Source organism: Molossus molossus, unplaced genomic scaffold (assembly GCF_014108415.1).
Source record: "Molossus molossus isolate mMolMol1 unplaced genomic scaffold, mMolMol1.p scaffold_m16_p_18, whole genome shotgun sequence".
NCBI classification, from domain to species: Eukaryota; Metazoa; Chordata; class Mammalia; order Chiroptera; family Molossidae; genus Molossus; species Molossus molossus.
This window is the reverse complement of record NW_023425353.1, coordinates 32,599,310-32,620,593: the sequence shown is the minus strand read 5'-3', so window position 1 is coordinate 32,620,593 and position 21,284 is coordinate 32,599,310. Positions and strand designations below refer to the sequence as shown.

The 21,284-nt window shown below is 40.4% G+C and overlaps 1 protein-coding gene across 2 annotated transcripts; it reads right to left on the bottom strand.

Annotated features, from left to right (window-relative positions):
- Positions 1-1,981: 1,981 nt before the first annotated feature.
- On the bottom strand, positions 1,982-20,111 carry DBR1 (debranching RNA lariats 1). Of its 2 annotated transcripts, XM_036266735.1 has the most exons (9): positions 19,793-20,111; positions 18,484-18,608; positions 16,254-16,334; positions 14,071-14,156; positions 11,383-11,607; positions 8,609-8,689; positions 8,093-8,238; positions 6,515-6,896; positions 1,982-2,036 (listed from the first exon to the last, which is right to left on the bottom strand). In XM_036266735.1, the coding sequence occupies exons 1-9, from the start codon at positions 19,987-19,989 to the stop codon at positions 2,010-2,012; spliced, it is 1,350 nt and encodes a 449-aa protein (XP_036122628.1). In that variant the 5' UTR covers positions 19,990-20,111; the 3' UTR covers positions 1,982-2,009. The 2 variants fall into 2 exon arrangements, with proteins under 2 accessions (XP_036122628.1, XP_036122627.1); XM_036266734.1 differs by lacking the exon at positions 1,982-2,036 and having other exon boundaries at positions 6,172-6,896.
- Between the last annotated feature and the right edge of the window lie 1,173 nt (positions 20,112-21,284).

Below are 21,284 nucleotides of genomic sequence, written 5' to 3'. Positions count from 1 at the left end.
CCCAGGATGGGCTTTGCGGACCCAGGGCCATAGTTTGCTTCACCTCAATCCCTTTACCCTGGTGCTATTGATGCACAGCTCCTACACATTCTCTGCCCAAGGAATGCCCTGCTCTTTACCCTCCATGACAATAACTCTGTTCAAAATGCCTCCAGATGTCTTCGCCACACAATGGCAGGCTTGCTCCAAACAGCCAACCACCCTGAGGAGCGATGTCTGCGTAGGTTCGGGCAGAGTTGTTTACCTTCGAGCAGTGGGGTTCTGGGGTGGCTGGTGAGAGCCGCTCGTGCATCCCACGTCGTCTCCTCTTCTGAAGGGTTTGCCTCCCGTGGGAGGGTTCCCGCTTCCCCCATTGAAACAGAAGCAGACCTGGTCAGTGCAGTGGACTATGGAGCCTGGGTGCTACTGCCTGAGGAGGAGGGGGAAAAACTTCTGCCTTCAGTGTTCCTTTTGTCTTTAATTCGAGATTATCCCAGTATTCTCTTTATTTTACAGTACCGTTCTGACGTTAGCTGAGCTAGGCTGAAGAAAAGGCGGTACAGGGGGTACACCCGGAACCAGAACAGAGATTTCCTTCACTCTTAGCCCCATAGATAACCTCTGATAATCTCCACTGGGAAAACGTCCATGTGTGGGCCACACTCCCTCTGCTATAAAGGACTCCCTGTAGCAAGCAGGAAAAGTTAAAGGACTTTTTAACACTAAACGTTTGTTGAACTGAATTACACATGAAAAGCGCACCTCTTAATTCTGTAGCTTCTTTGAACTTTGATTTATAAGGAAATATTTAATCCAACAACACGTGTCCTATTTACTTTGGAGCCCTTGGAAACACAGTTCCGGTTTTTAACATATTTGTTAAGTAAATGGAACTGATAAACTTATAAAGCATTTGACTATTAACAGCACAATACCAATACACCAGTGATATCTTATCAACATTGCCTATTCCTGTCCTGGCCGGATACCTCGGATGGTTAGAGCGTCCTCCTGATATGCCAAGGTTGCAGGTTTGATCCCTGGTCAGGGCACAGACGAGAATCAACTAATGGATGCATAAATAAGTGAGACAACAAATATTTGTTTCTCTCTTTCTCTCTCTAAAATCAATAAATTTATTAAAAATCTAAAAAAAACTAAGACACCATCACCAATTCCTTTCATAACTGTTCAGAGATGGAAAGAGAACTGGAACCTGGGTTTAATGAATGAACAGACGCAGTTCACTCACAGAGAGAGAAAATCCATAGATGAACACTGGGTAACCCATGTGGGAATAACAGAAGGACATTGACAAATGATGTTATCAATAATAAATCCGGAATTTATGTTTAACTGAAAATCAGTGCATTCATGCCTGCATAAAAATCCACTGGTCCCATGACAATATTGTAAACAATCTTAAATGTCTAAGAAAATGGTCTGGCCTTGCATTTCTGGCAATAATTCTTTTGTTCTCCACTCAGCCTTACCAGTCAAACATGCTTCAGTTGACAAAACCTTGCATAACTATCAAGAATGCATTTTCTGGGAATTGTTCTGGGAATTACTGTGCTAAGAAGTGTCATTTTTCCCCCTTTTAAATTGACTTGCCTTGCAGGTAAAGGAAGGAATGGGGGATAAGGCAGGGAGATAAGAGAATGTTGTTCTCATGAAGCAGTTGTGCCCCAGACACCACCTTTTCGGGTGAAGAACAGAGTCTGCGAGAAGCCTGCAGACCACCGGACTCCAGCCTGAGAGCGGAGGGTGTGTGAACGAGCTTCCCTCGCAGTTCTGAGTCAGCGTTTAGTTTCTTCGTTCTGTACGGAACTGGGAACATCTCAGAGCCACCTGTGCCAAGTGTGCTCCGGGCAGGGGCTTGGTGAGGACGGAGTGCTGTGAGAACGAGCACCTCCCAGCGTGTGGACAGAAACTGCTATGGGCTGAATGTCGGCGCCCCACCCCCAGCCACCCAAACTCACATGATGAGAGCCAACCCCCAAGGTAACGGTGTTCAGAGGTGCGGCCTTTCAGGGGTCATTAGGTGTAGACGAGTTCTGGAAGGGGAATTCTTATAAGAAGAGGAAGATGGAGATATCTCTCTCTCTCTCTCCCTCTCTCTCCCCATGAGCTTCACCAAGAGAAGGCCAGGTGGGGCACAGTAGGAAGGCAGCTGTCTACAAACCAGCAAGAGGGTCGTCTCCAGGACTCCAATCCTCACCTTGACCTTCGCTTTCTAGTTCCAGAACTGTGAGCAGTACATGCCTGTTGAGTAAGCGTCAGTCTGCGGCCCCAGCTAAGAGAGAAGCCCTGCAGGACGCTTCTTCTCTTTAACCTCCTTCATGTGTTTTCATGAGACTCTGTTTTGAGCCATGGATGAGACTGGGGCTGCTCTTAAGATTTGGAGAATTGAGTCCAGGCCTCCAGGGGGGAAAGGCAACTTCATCTGTTACAGGAATCTGTGACAGCGGAGCTGGCCTCCTTGCCCGAGACCTGTCCTCCCATCCCTTTGCCCTTCTACCTGTCCTTCAATCGGCCCTCTAGTCATGCCTTTTCTCTTCCAGCAGGACCTGCCCTCCCTCCTCTCAGTGCCTGGCAACCACATGCACCTGTTCCCAGTCAGAAACTAGCAGTTGTGCTGGACTCCTCTCTCCTCACCCATCATGTACCAGCCATGCTCATTTGGGTCCTCCCGGAAGCAGACTCCTGGAAGAGATTCACTGTGCAAGGATTTGATTAGGGGAAATGCTTGTGTGAGAAAGTAGGAAGGGAGCAGTGTGAGGCTGGGCAGCTGTCAAATCACAGAGCAAGTCTGAGGGGAGCTTGGGTGGAAGTGTTGTGGGCTGCCTTGCCTGGGGCTGTCCTTGTCTAAGGAAGGTTCAGCAAACCACCAGGGAGTCCTCAAAACAAAGTCAGCCTAGAGGGGTCCTGTCTCTCCGGAGTGGGTCTACCTCCGGAGTGGGACTACCTCCGTATTCTTGCTGCTCACAGCCAGGCTGGGAGGAGCCTGTGGGAGGAGCCTGTGCCCCACTCAGTGATGGATCTCATGGTGCAGCGCTGGGCCTTTGGTCAGTTATGCTCCCTCCAGTCAGAGGTCCGTGAGGCACCTTCTCATGGCTGCCACACTGCACCCCTTGATCTACACAGATCCACTTCTCCACTCAACTTTGGGGATCCATGTTTCCACACTTCCCACAGGTCCTTCTGAGGGGAAACTAATAAAGGAGGCTCGAGGGAGGAGCTAGAGCCCCTGTCACTGCAGTTGATCTCAGGGCTGCAACTCATCCCCACGCCCTCCTCCCATATCCACTCCGAATCCCTGTCACCCTCAGAAGCCACCACAAAGGTGTCTGTAGCTTAGCTGGTTGTTTACACAGCTCACCTCCCCACAGTGCCTGCACCCTTGATAGGCGTACTCTTCCTCAGTTTGGGTTGCTGCACAGGTCTGTTCATAGTTATAAGGGGACAAGGAGTACCAGAGACCCCAACGTGGATCTGCTAGGCTCTCTATATATTCCTCCAGGCTGCTATTCCAAAAAAGCAGCCTGATCTCCTCCTGCTCATCATGGTCTATTATTTGCTGGTCCCTGGGCACAAGGTGTCCAACATGGCCTGTAGTAGGTTGTAATTCAGTGAGTCCCCTGTGGTCTTACCTGGCAAGTAACTACTCTACTTGGGGTTAGAACTTCCAACACTGAAGAACCCAGACAGTGCGGTGGCTGAGGCTTTGCAGACAGAAAAGGTAAATTCATACCCAGATTATTCATTCCTGTGAAGATAATCTATTGGAAGAGGCCTCATGTAGTCAACCAACTCGGTGTCCTTAAGAACTAGGGCCATATCCAGGACTCAGTATTGAACTCTGTTGCAGACAAGTTAGACATTCAGAGGCAGATGAGCTAGATCAGTCTTGGGAAGTGGGAGTCTGTTGTTGGACCAGTGCATGGCCTCTCTCTTGCCACCACAGCCATTCTATTCATGTGTCCATCATACCAGTTCTGGGCTGGTGACCAATCAGATTGTCAGCAGGACTACAATGTTCCTGTGAGGTAGCTCACTGTTGCTTTAATTTGCATGTCTCTGATAACAAATGAATTTGAGCATCTCTTCACATTGAGTTAGCTGTCTTTGCCCTCTTCCTATTTAAACCTTATTTCTGTACATGAACTTTGATATCAACTGATCAAACTCCAGAAAACAAACAAAACAAAAAAGGAAACTTAAAAAAACACACATGCTTTGATATTTTGATTTGGATCATGTTAAATTTATATATGAACTTGGGAACAATTAGTATCTTTAAAATGTTGTCTTCTTATCTGCATTAAGAATTTCTGGGGGAAAAACACTAAATTTCTGACTTTATGGGATTCAATTAAATCAATGATGTGGAAATCTAGCTTTTAAAAACTTTATGTAATAAAGAGAATTGATTTAAATGAATTTGATACTGTTGTAATTAGCTGGTTATTAGTAATTAAAAGGGAGCAAAGGGAAGGCCAGACATTATAGGCATATCATTTGGACAGCTTCACCAAGAAACGGCAAATTTACACTTTCCAGGGAACCACCAGTGTATTCCCCACAAATCACTGGGGGAGGGGTCCAACAAAGGAAGATAGACCCATGTGCAGTGAGTCAAGGAGATGTTAAGGAAGATGCCTGTCAGTCAGACCTGGGAACAGAGATCATTGACTAGAGGGGGCAGGGCCGTTTGAAGGCCATGAAAATTTGGGAATTCATAATCCCAGACAAAGGAATTCTCACTCTCTTGTGGTTCTCGATTTCACCAGTGTTCCCTTCATTGACATGTGGCCCTGCAGATCCCACACACAGTGGACTAATAAAATGCCATGGGGAACACAAACTAAGCTAGCCTGATGCTGGATTAGACTGTGCAGACATGGAACAGAAACTCTGGGAAAAGCTTTAACCCGAGCTCTGCTAAAGGCAAAATGGCACCTCTTCCTTGGTAGAATGAAGGGAAATGGGACCTTGGAAACTCAAGGGTTTGATTCCACAGAAATAAAGTTTTCTACCGTATTTCATCCTCCTGTGTGAGTCTCGGAAAATTCCTTTTCTCATGACATCACAAGAAGCCCATAACCATCAGTAGCTGGTGGAGACAATGAGAGCTCCCTATGATAACAAATTAAACATTCAATTCAAAAAGGAAAGTGAACAAAAAATGGAAGGCAATAAAGATATAAATCCCAAAGTCCTAGATCTATTTCACACCAAATGCTGACAAGATGGAAGCCATCTGTGACTCCATCCTGGATCGGCTCCTGGACTTGCACTGCTGTGTGATCATGAGTCCCTGGAACAGTCTTTGGATTCCATGGCCCCTGATCCAAAGTGCAGGGCAACAGTCTCCTCAGGGGGCTGGGCAGTTGAACCAGAAACAGGACAGACGTGTAGTGTTTCCACATGGCTCTTGAACATACTTTTAATACTAGCAACCCGTTATGCAGCATGACAGGCAGCATTTGTGCAATTCAATCCCTGCTAATAATTAACACTAAGCTGAACTATGCCCAAAATGGCCTATATATTGTGACCTATAGACAGTTACTACAGTCACATTAAAACTAAAGCTCAGGCTAAAATGTAATATGCAAAAGACAAAAGAATTATATTAATCTCAGCAATTCAGTGTAAAATTTTATGTTTACAATGTTTGGTATTTAAAGTAATTAATTTCCTGACATATTATTTACCATCTTCAATTTCAATTATATTTGAAAGACATTAAGAGCTCACCAGGGAAAATATTTATAATAAATGGAAGGAAACTGTACATAATTATATATAAATAATGACTTAATTTTGTAAAGCAAAATAGAAATATGCTATATTTTATTTATCAAAATACTCACAATGGTAGTAACTCCTGAAAGGCAAAAAATCCCTGCCTTATTCATCTTTAAATTGCCATCTTATAGAACAGTGCCTAGCACAAAGTAGGTGTTTGATAAGCTTGTGCTGAAAATAATTAAAGTGAGTAATATCTGTCTTCAAAAGGGGGGTGGGTACTCAATATCAAGCAAACAGATGAAATTTTAATATGTTTGTATATGAAACATACAAAGGTCTAAAGGGAAAGTCAATTCTCCACATAACTTCATTATTACAAAGTTAAGTCTTGAGTCAAAAACCCAACTCTAAAAATATAGTCTTAAAAATCACGTATCTACATATACACTAAGACAAGTAAACTGTCTTATGCTGCTTCATCATCATCCACTGCAGCATAAATGGCTTGATTCCTCCTCTTAATTTTCTTTCTTTGTACAGGTTCATGCTCATCACTCAACCTCTTCAGTGGTACTTCAGTTAAGTCCTTCCCATCTCCAGACTCCACAGTCTCATCAGGTTTCCCCTCTCTGCCAACTGGGGAACCCAATGTATCATCAGAAGAAACAAACATGGAACCTGGCAAGATCCTGACATCAGAGAAGCTTGCAGAAAAGTCAGAAGCCTGATCAGAAGAAGGTTCTGCAGATGTTGTATTCACGTCACTATGTGCACTTACAAAACTATCTTCCTCTTCCTCTTCTTCATCTAACATGATTTCATCTGGATTAACAGAGGACAGGGCTGATGTGTCTGTGTTATAGTCACTAGGATCTTCTCCGGAGTCATTACTGCCCACTTCATCCTGCTCTTCATATTCACCACACAAGTGATGTTCTTCCTTGGCCTTCTGAAGACTGACATTAATGTCTGTGATGCCAAGTTTGGCACAAAATTCAGTAGTCTGAGGATTGATCCTATGAACCAACTGCATTTGTGTATGTGGCTTGCTTGGGTCATAACAAGCGGCAGTCACACTAAAGTTAAATGGAACTTTGAGGTCATGATTCAATGTTTCCAATACTTCATTCATAGCTTCTTCTGTTGCACTATAATCCCACCTATAAAAGTCCAAAACAATGGTCTTTATATTTTATCGGCCCCAGATAATAAATGATGAAATCTAACTTCAGGTGCAAGAATAAAAATTAAACCATGTATCTAAATTCCATTTAGTAAAATTATCATTAATTTAGCAAAGGACCATTTTGAAATAAAAACAATTCATAGAAAAAGCTGTCCTTACACCCTAAAGCAAATATAAAGTATTTTATTATTTTATTTAAAAAATTTTTTTTCTTTATTGATTTTTAGAGAGAGAGAAGGGGGGGGGAGAGAGAGAGAAAGAAACATCGATGAGAGAGAATATCGATTGGTCGCCTCCTGCATGCCCCCACTGGGGATCTGGCCCACAACCTGGGCATGCGCCCTGACCAGGAATCGAACCAGCAACCTCTTGGTGCATGAGTCAATGCTTAACCACTGCGACACACCAGCCGGGCAAGTATAAAGTATTTTAATGTGTGAACCAAATCTCTACCATATTATAGTTTTGAAACACTTAATCACATACACTTATTTGGGTTGGTGCTCACAAATCCATTTTCTTGTAAACCCTGAATTATTCTTACACTCATATAACAGTTGCTTTCTTAATTATAACATGGTTGCAGTAGACTTCTTAGTGGTATCCAGCACCACTTGCAGAGGGTTGCTTTATCGTATTAATTGTATTTGAGTGTAGGACTCTAGTGTTCTTGGTGTGTTGCATGGGCTGCACTATTTACAGCATTGTACAATAATAAGTAAAAGAGGCAGTATACTTCACTGATGCTTGTCTGGTAATATCACTTCTGTGTTATAATGGAAGGTTTTCTGTGATGTATGAAACTTGTGTGTTTTATATATAAATAAGTATAGTTAGTGTTGTGATAATGCCTGTTTTCATCTGTAAATAGTTAAGTATGTACATGAGGCACTACTTCTGATTTATTGCAGTGTTCAGTCCTAGTTTTCACTTTTATTAAAGCATTCAAATTTGCTTTCAATTTTATGTACCTTAGCTCTTAGATTTGCAGATGTGTACAGATAGTTCATATTTATGTATTGCACACGATCATGCTATCCGGCATTGATGCTATAATGTATTATGTAAATAATAAAAGCTATGTACAGAGTAAAAAAACAGGGGGTGGGGAGGGGGCACAAAAACCTTGCACGCATGGAGTGAGCATGTCCTAAACAAAGTCAGGCTTACCTTGTATGCAGGCCATTATTTTCAGGCATATTCCATAGGCGCCCAGTCACATTAATAAGATTGTCTGTAGCCCTGAGAATAGTGAGCCATTCAATATCATACTCTAAGGAATCAGGAGCACTGGGGTCATGATCTACTTCTATTACCTATAGGAAGAAATTGGTAATTTAACAAATATATCTATTTTTAATGTTCTAAGGATTTCAATATAATAATAAACATTAAAAGGATTTTAATTTAGTAGCCTAAAAATACTAATGTAATATAAATGTTCCCAAAGAATTCTCAGACTATATAAATAACAAAGAGCACAACTTAATAATTTAGGAAACAAAAATTAAAATGTTTTCTTTTTTTGTTGTTGTTATTCCTCACCCAAAGATATTTTTTCCATTGACTTTTTAGAAAGAGTGGAAGGAGGGAGGGAGGGAGAGGGAAGGAGACAGAAAAAGAAACATTTTCTTAATCATTGGAAGAGTAACACTATATTGCAAAGTTATTTCATTTTCTTCTTACCTGAAGAAAGTCTCTACGTGGTAAGCATTTGTCCAAGGCTAGAAATTTGGTTGCTTTGGCAGTCTGTCCTTCATCCTTGGCCTAAACAATACAAACCATGATTTAAGAAAGAATGTTAAAACATCACAGATAATTCATATATTGAAGAGGATGAAAATAACCTTTGTTACACAAAGTTGTGTGTCAAAGGAACAACTGTTACTTTTCCAAAGCTAGTTAGTTCTTTTTTTTTTTTTTTTTAATCATCCTCACCCGAGGACATTTTTCCATTTTTTGTTCAGATAGAGCGGGAGGGAGAGAGAGGAGGAGAGAGAGAGAGAAACATCGACGTGAAAGGGACACATCGAGTGGTCACCACCCGCACAACCAACCAGGGCCGGGGACAAACTGCAACCGAGGTACGTGCCCCTAGCGGGAACCGAACCCGGGTCCCTCCGGACCGCAGGCCGATGCTCTAACCGCTGAGCCAAACAGGCCAGGGCCAAAGCTAGTTAGTTCTATACTCACTTGTGCAACAATAGGAACTTAAACTCTCTGGACTTCAATTTCCTTACACAAGTCGAAGAAGAAACTAATGATGGTGATAACGATGAATCAAAGCATTTAACACACATATATCAAAGCATATAACAAAAGGATTAAAGATAACAGAAGAGTTTAAAAGTAAATAGGCAGAGTTAAAAGTACACAGTTTTTAGAAGAAATCACAGAAGAAAATCATCGCTACCTTGAGTTAGGCAATGATTTCTTAGATACAACATTAAAGGTAGATGTGCTATATCTATAGAATGAAATACTCTTCAACAATAAAAATAAATGAGAAATACTGATATATGCTACAACATAAATGAACCTTAAACACAAGCAAATAAAAGAAACCAGATGCCAAAGACTATATATTTATGATTACATTTATATGAAAGGTTCAGAAAAGGCAAACCCATAGAGACACAAAGCAGATCAGTGGCTGCCTGGGGCTGAGGATTGGACAAGGACTGACAGCAAACAGACACAAAGGAAATAGTCTCAAACTATATTATGCGATGTTTGCACACAAAACATCACTGAATTATACACTTGAGTGAATTTTATGTAAATTATACACCAATAAAGCTATATTTTGAAAAGTGAATTGTCAGAAAGAGACATGGAAAGGGTCACAAACATGAAGGTCATACCGGAAGCAGTAAAAACGTGACTCACTGAAACAGTAAGGCACATGGAGGAAAAAAACACAAGGAAACAAGCTACGGGATGTCCTGCTGAGGACCAGGTATCAAAATTCAGTGCTGATGAGGGACTAAGAGAGGTGGAAGGCACAGAGATTACAAGCATATCTGGACTGCAGGGCAGTTCTGAAGAAAGGTGATCTTTGGTGCAGGTGAAGGGGCTAAAAGAGAACACTGGCAAAGTCAGAAGAGGTTGAGGAGCCAAGATAAAGGGATCAAATATGTTGTTAATGCAAATAAAAGTCCCTGGTCGATAACAGAAGACACAGTGGGAAAAGTAGCAAATCAGATACACAATAAAAATTCAAGCATGTCAGGAGTCTTAAGAGACAGAAGAGAAAACACAGATGTGGAAAGGTGACTGATAGAAAACACATGACTTTGGACTTCAGAAAATGAAAGGAGTAACCTGGCCTCTTTTTCCCAGTGAAACTGGGGAGAATAAGCCCACAACAGAAAAGGCCAACAGGAATGTCGAGACAGAACCTTCCAAATCGTGTTTGAGGAACATAATTAAGGGGACCTCTACCAAAGAAAAGCATTTGGTCAAGTAAGCTTAGGAAGCACTGTAGACCACATCCCACTCTTGGAGTAAGGCAATACCCATTCATTAGTACATTAAACACAGAAATTCTATAGAAGCCTCTGAGAAGAAATCTCTAACTTTGTTAACCCAACATTTCCTCAATGTTTTCCCTTTAAAATACTTTATGGGAAAGTCAGAGTTTAGTCAGAATTGGAGGTGAAAGAAAGAACCACATATTTCCATAAGAGCCTAATTATAAGTATGTATTTATTCTCTACCTTCCATCAAGCAGTACCCAAGGAAAACTTAGATTCATCCTAGATTCTCTCCTCCATCCATACCAAATCCTGATGACTCTTTCAAAATCTCTCTAGACCCTGCTTCATTCTGTGTTCCCTCTTTACCTTAGGTTACAATCTCATCTTTTGCTTAAACAGCCTCCTCTGCCTCCTATTTTATATCACTCCAATTCATCTGCAAAACTGCTGCCAAACTCATCTTTCGAAAATGAAAATCTGATGTCATCACTCCCCAATTTTCCCTATTACCTCTGATTAAAACCCAAACTCCAGAGCAAGGCCCAGAAGGCACTTACGATCTTGTTCCAGTGTCAATGCCTCCACCATGGGAACTAGCTACAGTTCCCCAATGGCAGCATGTTCTCAGACCTCTAGCCTTTGTACACACTGGCCCCTCTTCCTAGATCACCCTCATAATCTACTTCTTCCTGGCACTATCAATTCCTTCGGAAAAGCTTCTCTCGCTTCATCTCTCTGTCTTCATCCCCATCTCACATTAGTCTGGCCTAGGTGCTCCCACAGTACCCTAGGACTTTTGTCACAAACATATCACACTACTTTATCATTGTTCACTTGTCTCTTCCCCACAGTGGACACTGAGTTACTCACAAGAGGAAAGTTATCTTCCACCTCTTTCTCTTTACAACTGTGTCAACAGCGTGTAGGCCACAGATGTTCAATAAGTTTATTAAATAAAAAAATAGACATTGTGTTTTCTACCTGATGCTGCATCAAGGCTGCAAACTTCACATGAAGGTGTGCAGAAAACCAGTAAGTAGGTTTTAAGTGCTCTAGAAGCTCTGAGGCAGCAGGACTTCCTAAGGTGTTGTTTTCCACTTCTTGTCGGAAAAAAGATTTAGTCTTAAGAAGTTGCTTCTTATTTCCATAATGGTATATACTTCTTGGCCAATCATGAGATAAGAATATATCCATAGGCTGCTTCAGCTTTAACAGAAAAAGAAAACTCTTAAAAACAGGTAAACCACAAGCAATCCCCTTCCTTCTCTCCACCATCACACAACCATTTACCCACTTAGATCTCTGGATTTTTATGTAGTTCATTCTAAGGATCTTCATGTAAGGAAGTCACAGAAACAGTAACCTACTCACTCACATGGGCAAAAAGAAACAGTTTTCTCTCCGCCTCACAAATCATTCTTATTTTCCAACAAGACAGATCGAAAGAGACACACTTTGATTAGACTGCCAATCAGCTATGGTCTTCGGCATTTTGTTTCTAAAATATGCAATAACCATGTTCTTTTCCCTTTTGGGTAAAGAAACTACTGTTTTAAGATCCAGGAACACCAGATTTCATAAGACATCTAGTGTAAATGATACAGTAAACCTACAGATACAGTCTACTTTTTTTTTTTTTCAGATAGAGTGGGGGTGGGGAGAGAGACATCGACATGAGAGAGACACATTGATTGGTTGCCTCCTGCATGACCCCAAACAGGATGGGGACGAACCGCAACTGAAGTACATGCCCTTGATCAGGATCAAACCCGCAACTCTGGTCCACAGGCCAACACTCCCACCACTGAGCCAAACTGGCCAGAGCAAGTCCACTTTTTTTTCCTAATGGACTCACATAGTATATACCAAAACTCTGTTTACTACATAAATCATATTAGAGGTATTTACTCATCCCAGTACCTCCAAGTAATCTGAAACAAATACTTGGAAAACTAAATTTAAGTAACTTAAGTATTCAAGACAATATAAAATATAAGAAAGATATGACTAGCCACTGAATAATGCAATAAAAATTCAGTAAAGCCCTGGCCGGTGTGGCTCAGTTGGTTAGAACACGTCGTCCCATGCACCGAAAGTTTGCCGGTTTGATTCCCAGTCAGGGCACATACCTGAGTTGCAGGTTCCATCCTCAGTCGGGGCACATATAGGAGGCAACAATCGATGTTTCTCTCTGTCTCTGTCTCTCTCTCTCAGTAAATCAGTATAACATATCATTTTGTTTGGGATGGGAACTTAAAAAATAAATTCAGTGAAGCGTGATGACTTGAAACTAAACCCTGGCTGTGAAGTGATATCTAAGCTGAATCTTCAAGGACTGGTAGGATTTTTTTTTTTTGGTACGTGCCCCTAGCAGACACCGAACCTGGGACTCTCTTCTCTGGTCCACAGGCCGATGCTCCAACCACTGAGCCAAACCAGCCAGGGCAAGGACTGGTAAAATTTAGAATGGTGAAAGGAAAAGGCAGTCAAAGTAAGAAACTGTTGCGAATAGGACATTTAAAAATGCCTGCAAGCAGGTGTGGTGTGGCTCAGTGGACTTCGTGACGTCCCATGGACTGAGAGGTCCTGGTTCAATTCCTGGTCAGAGCACATGCCCAGGTTTCGGGCTCGATCCCCAGTGGGGGTTGTGCAGGAGGCAGCCAATTGATATTTCTCTCTCACATCGATGTTTCTATTTCTCTTTCTCCCTTCCTCTCTCTCTACAAAAATCAATAAAATATATTAAAAAATAAAAGTGCCTGCAAGCACCCTTATGCTCCCATAGAGGCTATGTGGTAGGGTGGGAAGGGCCTGAGTTCACTCAGATAGGCTCTACCACTTAACTATTGGGAAATCTTAGGCAAGTTGCTTTTCCATCTGAGCCTTGGCCTCTCATTCTTAATGTGACAGAATCTGAGTGGTAATGATATAAAATATCATGTGTGAAAACTGCTTAGCCTGGTGTCAGGCACTGAATGAGTTCTCAAACAAAAACCTAGCTTCACCTGTTCTCCAATTAAGCCAGTGTGTTTTAACACCACTTTCACAATGTTCCCATATCTTCTGTCATCTATACTATTATTTATTTTCTACTTAATACCATTATTTAAAATATTTTAATATTGCCCTGGCCGGTTTGGCTCAGCGGTTGGAGCGTCGGCCTGCGGTCCAGAGACCTGGGTTCGGTTCCCACTAAAAGCACGTACCTCGGTTGCGGTTTGTCCCTGGCCCTGGTTGGTTGTGTGGATGGCAGCCACTCGATGTGTCCCTTTCACATTGATGTTTCTCTCTCTCTTCCTCTCTCTCCCTCCCACTCTATCTGAACAATAAATGGAAAAATGTCCTCAGGTGAGGATTAAAAAAATAATTTTTAATATTTTCTTTAAAGTATCACTTTAGTCCAATATATATATATATTTTAGCCTTAATGTAGTAATATCTGAAATCATGGATTTAATGTGATTTTTTTTACTCACCAAAATAAATTTATTACCATAAGAATTTTTTAATGTTCATCTGGGAATCTCCTAAAAATAACTCAAATTGAAATTTTAAACATACTGAATTATGCTATTCTTAGAAGTAATATACCAAAATGATCAAAATACATTTTGGTAGAGAATTACTTTAACATTTTTTCAAGCTTGCCATAATGTACTTTTTACATACCTGTTTTAATTTATACACTTCAACATTTCTCACATGATATATACTCCTTATTGTAGCTGAATTATAAGGAGGGCACTCAAAATGACCTTAAATTGAAGGAGAGAAACAGCTGTATTCAACACCTTTAAATACTGCAAATATAAACAGATACACATACTTTCCTAAAACTAATGTCTGTTTTCAAAGCTTTTGGCTCTTAAAAATTTATAAAAAATATCACTCTTTAAATGCTGATATGTTCGACTAGTAAGTGATCACAAACTATAAATCTAAATTCAGGGGACTGTCATTTTTTAAATTAAATTATATTTAATTTTGAAGTACATTGTTTATTTACATAGTTTAAAAAATACCTTCAGAAATGTACAGAGTAAAAAGTGTTCCTCCTAGAGAGTAGACCAATGGATGCCTAGGGCTAGGTGGGAGCAGGGATTAACTGCAAATAGGCACAAAACTTTTAGAGGTGACAGAAATGATCTAAAACTGGATGATGGTAAACTATGGATGCATAACTCCATAAATTTACTAAAACCAGTGAATTGTATACTTACAATGGTATATAATTTTACCTCAATAAAACTGCCAAAACAATGGGAGGGATCCTCCTATTCCTGTCACCAGCCATCAGTAACACTACCTAGAGGCAGCTAGTGTCAATCAGGTTTTAGCATTTCATTCAAGGGATATCATCTATGCATATACTACATCATCTGTTTCTTATCCACCCTTTTCTCACACAAATGGCAGTATACTTTACACATGTTCTGTGCCTTGTTTTTTCACTTCACTTAATTTGGAGTTTTTTTCATGTTAGTTACACTTAGAACTACTTCTCCCCCCCACCCTTTTTTTTAATGGCTTTATAGCATTAAACTGTATAGTTATATCATGATATATTTAACTAGTTCCTACCTTTTGCTATTACAAACAAAACCGAATAAATTTGCATACACCATTTTACACATGTGAAATATACCTATAGATACATTCCTGGAAGTAGAACTCCTCGGTTAGAGTACTTTATAATTTCCACAGATTTTGCACACACACCTGCCATGTAGGAGACAGCTTATTTTTGTATACCCATGCCAACAGTTTATAATCATAGAGAGCAGGGCACAGAGAACAAACTTATGACTTAACAGTTGCATTGAGGATATGTTTTAGCTGCCCAACTTAATTCAAGAAACTTTGAAATCAAATGTGAATCCAAGCTATTCCTTTAATTTTAAAATCATGGTATAATTCATTCAGATATTATAGGATGAATAAGTATAGTGCAGTATACAGCTGACCTTTGAACAACGCAGGCTTAAACAACACAGGTCCACTCACAGATATTTTTTTTGTCCAAATAATACCTGTACTGTTTTTGATATGCAGTTGGGAGTATGCAGATGTGGAGGGTTAACTGTATGCATTGATAGATACCATTTTACATAGGGGACTTGAACATCCATGGATTTTGGTATCCACATCAGTGGTGGTGATGGGGTAGCCTGGAACCAATCCCTCATGAATATCAAGGGACAACTTAAGTTTTGGGGGGTTCAAATTTATACGTGGATTTTTTACCATGCAGGGTTCAGTACCTCTAATCCCTGCATTGTTCAAGGATCAACTGTACTTATGCAACAAAATACTATTCACAAATTAAAATAAATACATTAGAGTTACACGTATCAATGTGGATTTCAAGAACATATTAAACAAAGAAGCAAGTTGCAAAAAGATACATGTAAAATGATACATTTATATGATGTTTAAAACATGCTATATAATACACTGTTTAAAGCTGTTACATATATGGTAATGATATAAAATAATCAAATGAATGATAAACATCAAATTCAAAATAGTGAATGCCTGATTGGGGGTGGTGGTAAAAGGATAGGAATGAGACTGAGGACTGACAATAATAAATTTCAACTGTATCTCTACTATTTTATTTCTTAATAATCAAAACTAAAAATGGTAAGAATACTAAGACTTGATAAAACTTGATGATGGATACACAGATAATACATCATAGAGTCCTCTATATTTTCATATGCATAAAATATTTTATAATATAAAGAATTAGTTCATAGAAGAAATCCAATGAAAAAGTCAAACTATATATTATGCTTAAGTTACTCTGGGGCATGAAAGTTTTAAAGTTTAAGAACAATTCAGAACAATACCTTTTCGATAGTCATGAGACTTGAAGATGCCAGAGATTCCACCAATCCTTACACCTCGGTATTTTACTACACCTGCCAAACCTGAGAAATTACAGTTAAATAAGATTACTATAGGCAAAAGCAATCTTTTTACCAAATGAATGAACAGTTTAGAGACCTAGAATTGCATGCAATCCTAAAGTTATCTGAAAATAAAGTATCATGCTGAGGTTACTTTTTAACATAGTAACATGCCAACAATATATAAGGTAGACTAGGGAAGAGAGGCCTATAAGCAGATCAGGCAAAAGACTAAGCAGAAAGAAAAAAAAAGAGAGAGAGATGATGCACTAAGAGGAAAACAAACATAACTTGGTACCTAATGGAATATGAGGGTGGGGTATCCTATGATGGATTTATATGTTATATATCTGAAAGTCAACATACATAAGGTATAAAGAACCTATAGTTTCTATATTTCATTTCTGATTGATCATCTCCAGACAATTTCACCTTTTCATAATGTTGCAGTTGTCAAAAACTGATCAACCAGTAATAAAGTAGAGAAATTAAATTTCTATAGTTTTCAGAAACACCTATAAACATTTCAGCAAAGAGATAAAAGGACTGTAGCATTTAAAGAGACTAAAACTGAACCCAAATCTAATCAGGTCTGTAAATCTAAATGCAGATTATAGGCAATGCAGAGGAAAAAGGAACATGTTAATCAACTCAGTGAATACCAATAGCTAAATCCAGAATGCAGGAAATTCTACAAGAAAATTTCCCATTTTTTTCAACAAATAAATGGCATGAGGGTGGGGAGGAGAGAGAGAAAAGGGGACAGTTATAGACTAAAAGACTGCAAAATCATGACAATCAAATGAAACGTGTGGACCTTGTTTGGATCCTATTTGAACAAAGCAACTGTAAAACAGACATCTTTGTGACAATCAGGCAAATCTAAACAAGAACTGGGCAACAAAAAATAAGAATTTACTGTTAACTTTAGTTAGGTATAATAATGATACTGTAGTTGTGGTATTTTTATTTTTTATTTTATTTTTTTGTTTTGTTTTTGTTAGTCCTCAACCGAGGACATTTTTCCATTAATTTTTAGATAGAGTGGAAGGGAGAGAGCGAGGGAGGGAGAGCAAGCGAGAAATATCAATGTGAGAGAGACACATCAATTGGTTGCTCCTGCACAACCGGGGATTGAAACTACAACCCAGGTAAGTGCCCTTGACTGGGAATCAAACCTGAGACCCTTCAGTTGGCGAGCCGATGCTCTAACTGCTGAGCAAAATGGCCAGGGCTAGTTGTGGTATTTTTAAAAATCCGTATCCCTTAAAACACATGGCCCGGCTGGTGTGGCTCAGTGGTTGAGTGTCAACCCACGCAACAAAAGGACACCAATTGGATTCCCAATCAGGGCACACTCTCAGGTTGTGGGCCAGATCCCCAATGGGGGCATACAGGAGGCAGCCAATCGATATTCTCCCCACATTTGATGTTTCTATCTCTCTTTAAAATCAATAATGAAAAAAATAAATAAAACAAGAAAACATGTACTGAGTGTTTATAGGTGAAATAATCTCAGGGCTGGGATTTGCTTTAAAATACTCCAGAGCATTGGCCCCGTAAGTCACAGTTGCAGATTCTATCCCCATCATGGTACACATAAGAATCAACCAATGAATGCAGAAATAAGTGGAACAAATCGATGGTTCAATGTTTCTCTCTCTCTCCCTACTTCCCTCCCTCTCTCTCTAAAATCAATAACTAAAAACAATTTTTTAATGTCACCAGGGCATTGATTTTTAAATTAATGGTAATTGTTTATTTGCTTTACACCACTTCCCCTTATAAAAGTTTTCACAGAAACGCTCTACTTTTGAAAAGTGGGAAAAACCTATATTCTCTATTCTCTATAATCTCTAAACCTAAAACCTACTATATTCTCTACTTTTGTGTATGTTTAACAACTTCCATTACAAAAAGTTTACTTTTTTCTCCATTTAATAAAAAGAGTGGGAAAAAATAAAGAAATTGCAAATAATGTGTAAGTTCTTTGCAGTTTTATTAACTGTTGCTTAAAACACTAGATGAAACATGGACATATTTTCATGATTACCTATTCAAATTAAGAGACATTCTCAAAACACCTTATATCTGAAGATGCTGCCCAACTGGTACACAAATCTTAAAAGGCTCTTCCATCCCATCAAATCAAGAACTTACAAACACATACCTAAATAATAAATGTTTGGTGCCACCCAGCCACCATAGGGTAACTCTTGCAAATGATTTGAGGCTTCATGGTTTCCCCCAATGAAGATTGTGAGAACTGGGGCCTTTTTCTCTCCAGAGTAATACCTAGAACATAAGAGTAAATTTGTGTGTTGGCATAGCAGAAATGAGGCACAGAGAAAAGAAATTAGGTGTGCCTATGCAATCAGACATAGCAGGAAAGCAAAATAAGGTCTTAAGGAAAAATCTGAGCTCATCATGAAAAGTTAAAAAGCTCTTTCTAAACAAATTGTCCATATAAGGGGATCACTTTGTAAACGATATGATTGTCTAACCACCATGCTGTACACCTAAAACTAATATAAAATAATATTTAATGTAAACTGTAATTGAAAAATAAAATAAAGACTTGAAGTTGTCTATCCTTGTCCAAGAATGAAGGGTTGCCACCTTGTTTCAAACTAGTGAGGTCAAGAACTCATCAGTTCAGGCTATAATCTTAGCTTCTAGAAACGGGACTAGCACAGAGCAGACTCCAGGATCGCCCTGGCGGGTTTTGCTCAGCAGTTAGAGCGTGGGCCTGTGGACCAATGAGACCCAGGTACAATTCCGGCCAAAGGGCACGGACCTCCGTTGCAGTTCCTCCCCGACCCTGGTCGGCCAGGGTTGGCCCTGGTCTGTCACTGGGAGGCAACCAGTGTGGATGTTTCTGTCTGTTTCCCTTTCTCCTACTCTGCCTAAAGATAAATGGAAAAGGTGAGGATTTAAAAAAAAACAAAAAACAAAAAAACTCCAGGATCGCCAGGCGGTGTGGCTCGGTGGCTGAACATCGATTCATGCACCCAGAGGTCACCGGTTTGATCCCGGTCAGGGCACATGCCCCGGTTGTGGGCCAGATCCCCAGTGGGGGGCCTGCAGGAAGCGGCCAATTGATGTTCCCTCTCATAGATGTCTTTATCTCTCCCTCCCTCTCCCTCTTCCTTCCTCTCTAAAATCAATAAAGAAAAAATATTAAAACTCCAGGATCATTAAATGAACCAGTCCAGAGTCCTATCAAGTACAAGGAGATTAACCTATCAACTTCTTCCTTCAAGTTTTGCCCTCAGAATGCGACCCCTTCCGAAAGAGATAAGATACACGAATGGAGAGCAGAAAAGTGACATTTACTAAATGCCAGTTCCTAGAGACACACCGCGAAGCCAAGACAGGAACTAAGGATGAGGGATTCGAACACAGTCCAGGTTCTCTTTCCACTGCTGGCTGCTCACACCTCGCAGCGCCGGGTCCGAGGGCTGCGCCGTGCACCTCACCTGTAGAAGGTCTGCATGTGGCGGTACTTGGGCGGCACAGCCATGCAGCGCAGGTCCGCCTCGTTGCGCACCGCCTGGAAATCGCCGCAGCACAGCAGCAGGTCTATCGGCCCCGGGCCGCGCCGCTCCGCCAGCGCCAGCGTCTCGTAGATCTTGTCCAGCTCGCCGTGGCAGCAGCCGGCTACAGCCACCCGCATCCTGCCGGTCCGAGGCGGGGAGTGCTGCCTGCAACCCTCCAGAGCAGAGCAAGCCCAGTACGGAGAGCCAAGAACTGACTGATGGCTCGGCTCCCGCCAACATTAACACCACCGCCGCCTCGTTGAGACTCCTGCGATCTAATTCACTTCCGGTTTCAAATCTCGCGAGAGAGGGAACTGGAAGGCAAGATAAACCCCAGGGTTCCAAGGAGTTTTCAAATGGAGTCGGGTCGTTAAGTCTTATTAGCAGTCTGACAGATAATAAAAATCACAACCACACGAGTGAAAAAGAAATAAAAGTAGACGTCCCCAAAAACAGAAGTTTAGTTTGATAAAATTAGACCAAATCCAAATAAGTGCGCAGGTGCGATTGGCTAATTCCCTAAAATGAAGCTCTCGCGGCAAAGATAAACGACTGAAAGTACATTAGAAGTTAAACAAATAAAGAACCAAAAAATAAAAATAATTTTAAAATATGTTAAAACTCACCGAGGATTTAAAATCATCCCCCGAAGATTTTTTTTTTAATTATCAGGGTTTTTTGATGTTTTAGTTTTTAAGCTGTTTGCATAACTAGACAGCAAGCTGAATGAAAGCAGACGACTGTCTCGAAACGTCCAGGAGAAAAAAGGACCAAACTGTCAATTTACTAATGAGTGGCCAAGACAGAAGCAAATAAAACACCTCTGGCAAGTCTAATCAAGAAAAGTAATCTAATCAAGATAATACAAAGAATAGTTAATCCATCGGTGCTCATTTTTCCTTTTCTTATTTTATCCCCCCTAGTTTTTCCTTCCCCCCAGTCACCACGCTGTTGTCCGTGTCCATGAGTCTTTTTCTCTTTTTTATTCAATTCCTACACACACACACACACACACACACACACACACACACAGCTGTCAGCCTGCTCTCTAACTATGAGTATGTCACTATTTTGCTTGTTAGTTGATTTTGTTCATTATATTCCAACTATGAGTGAAAACATATGGTACTTGTCGTACTCTAATCGGATTATTTCACTTAGCATTTTGCTCTCCAGATCCATCCATGCTCTCTGCAAAGGGTAAGATTTCCTGGTCTTTTGTGTGTGTGTGTGGCCAAATAGTATTCCATTGTGTAAATGTACCACTGCCTTTTTATCCACTCATCTCCTGATGGACAATGAGGCTGCCTCCAAATCTTAGCAATTGTAAATGATGCTGCAAGGAACATATGGATGCATATATTCTTTCGAATTAATGTTTTAGTTTACTTCGAATATACACCCAGAAATGGAATTGCAGTCATAAAGCAGT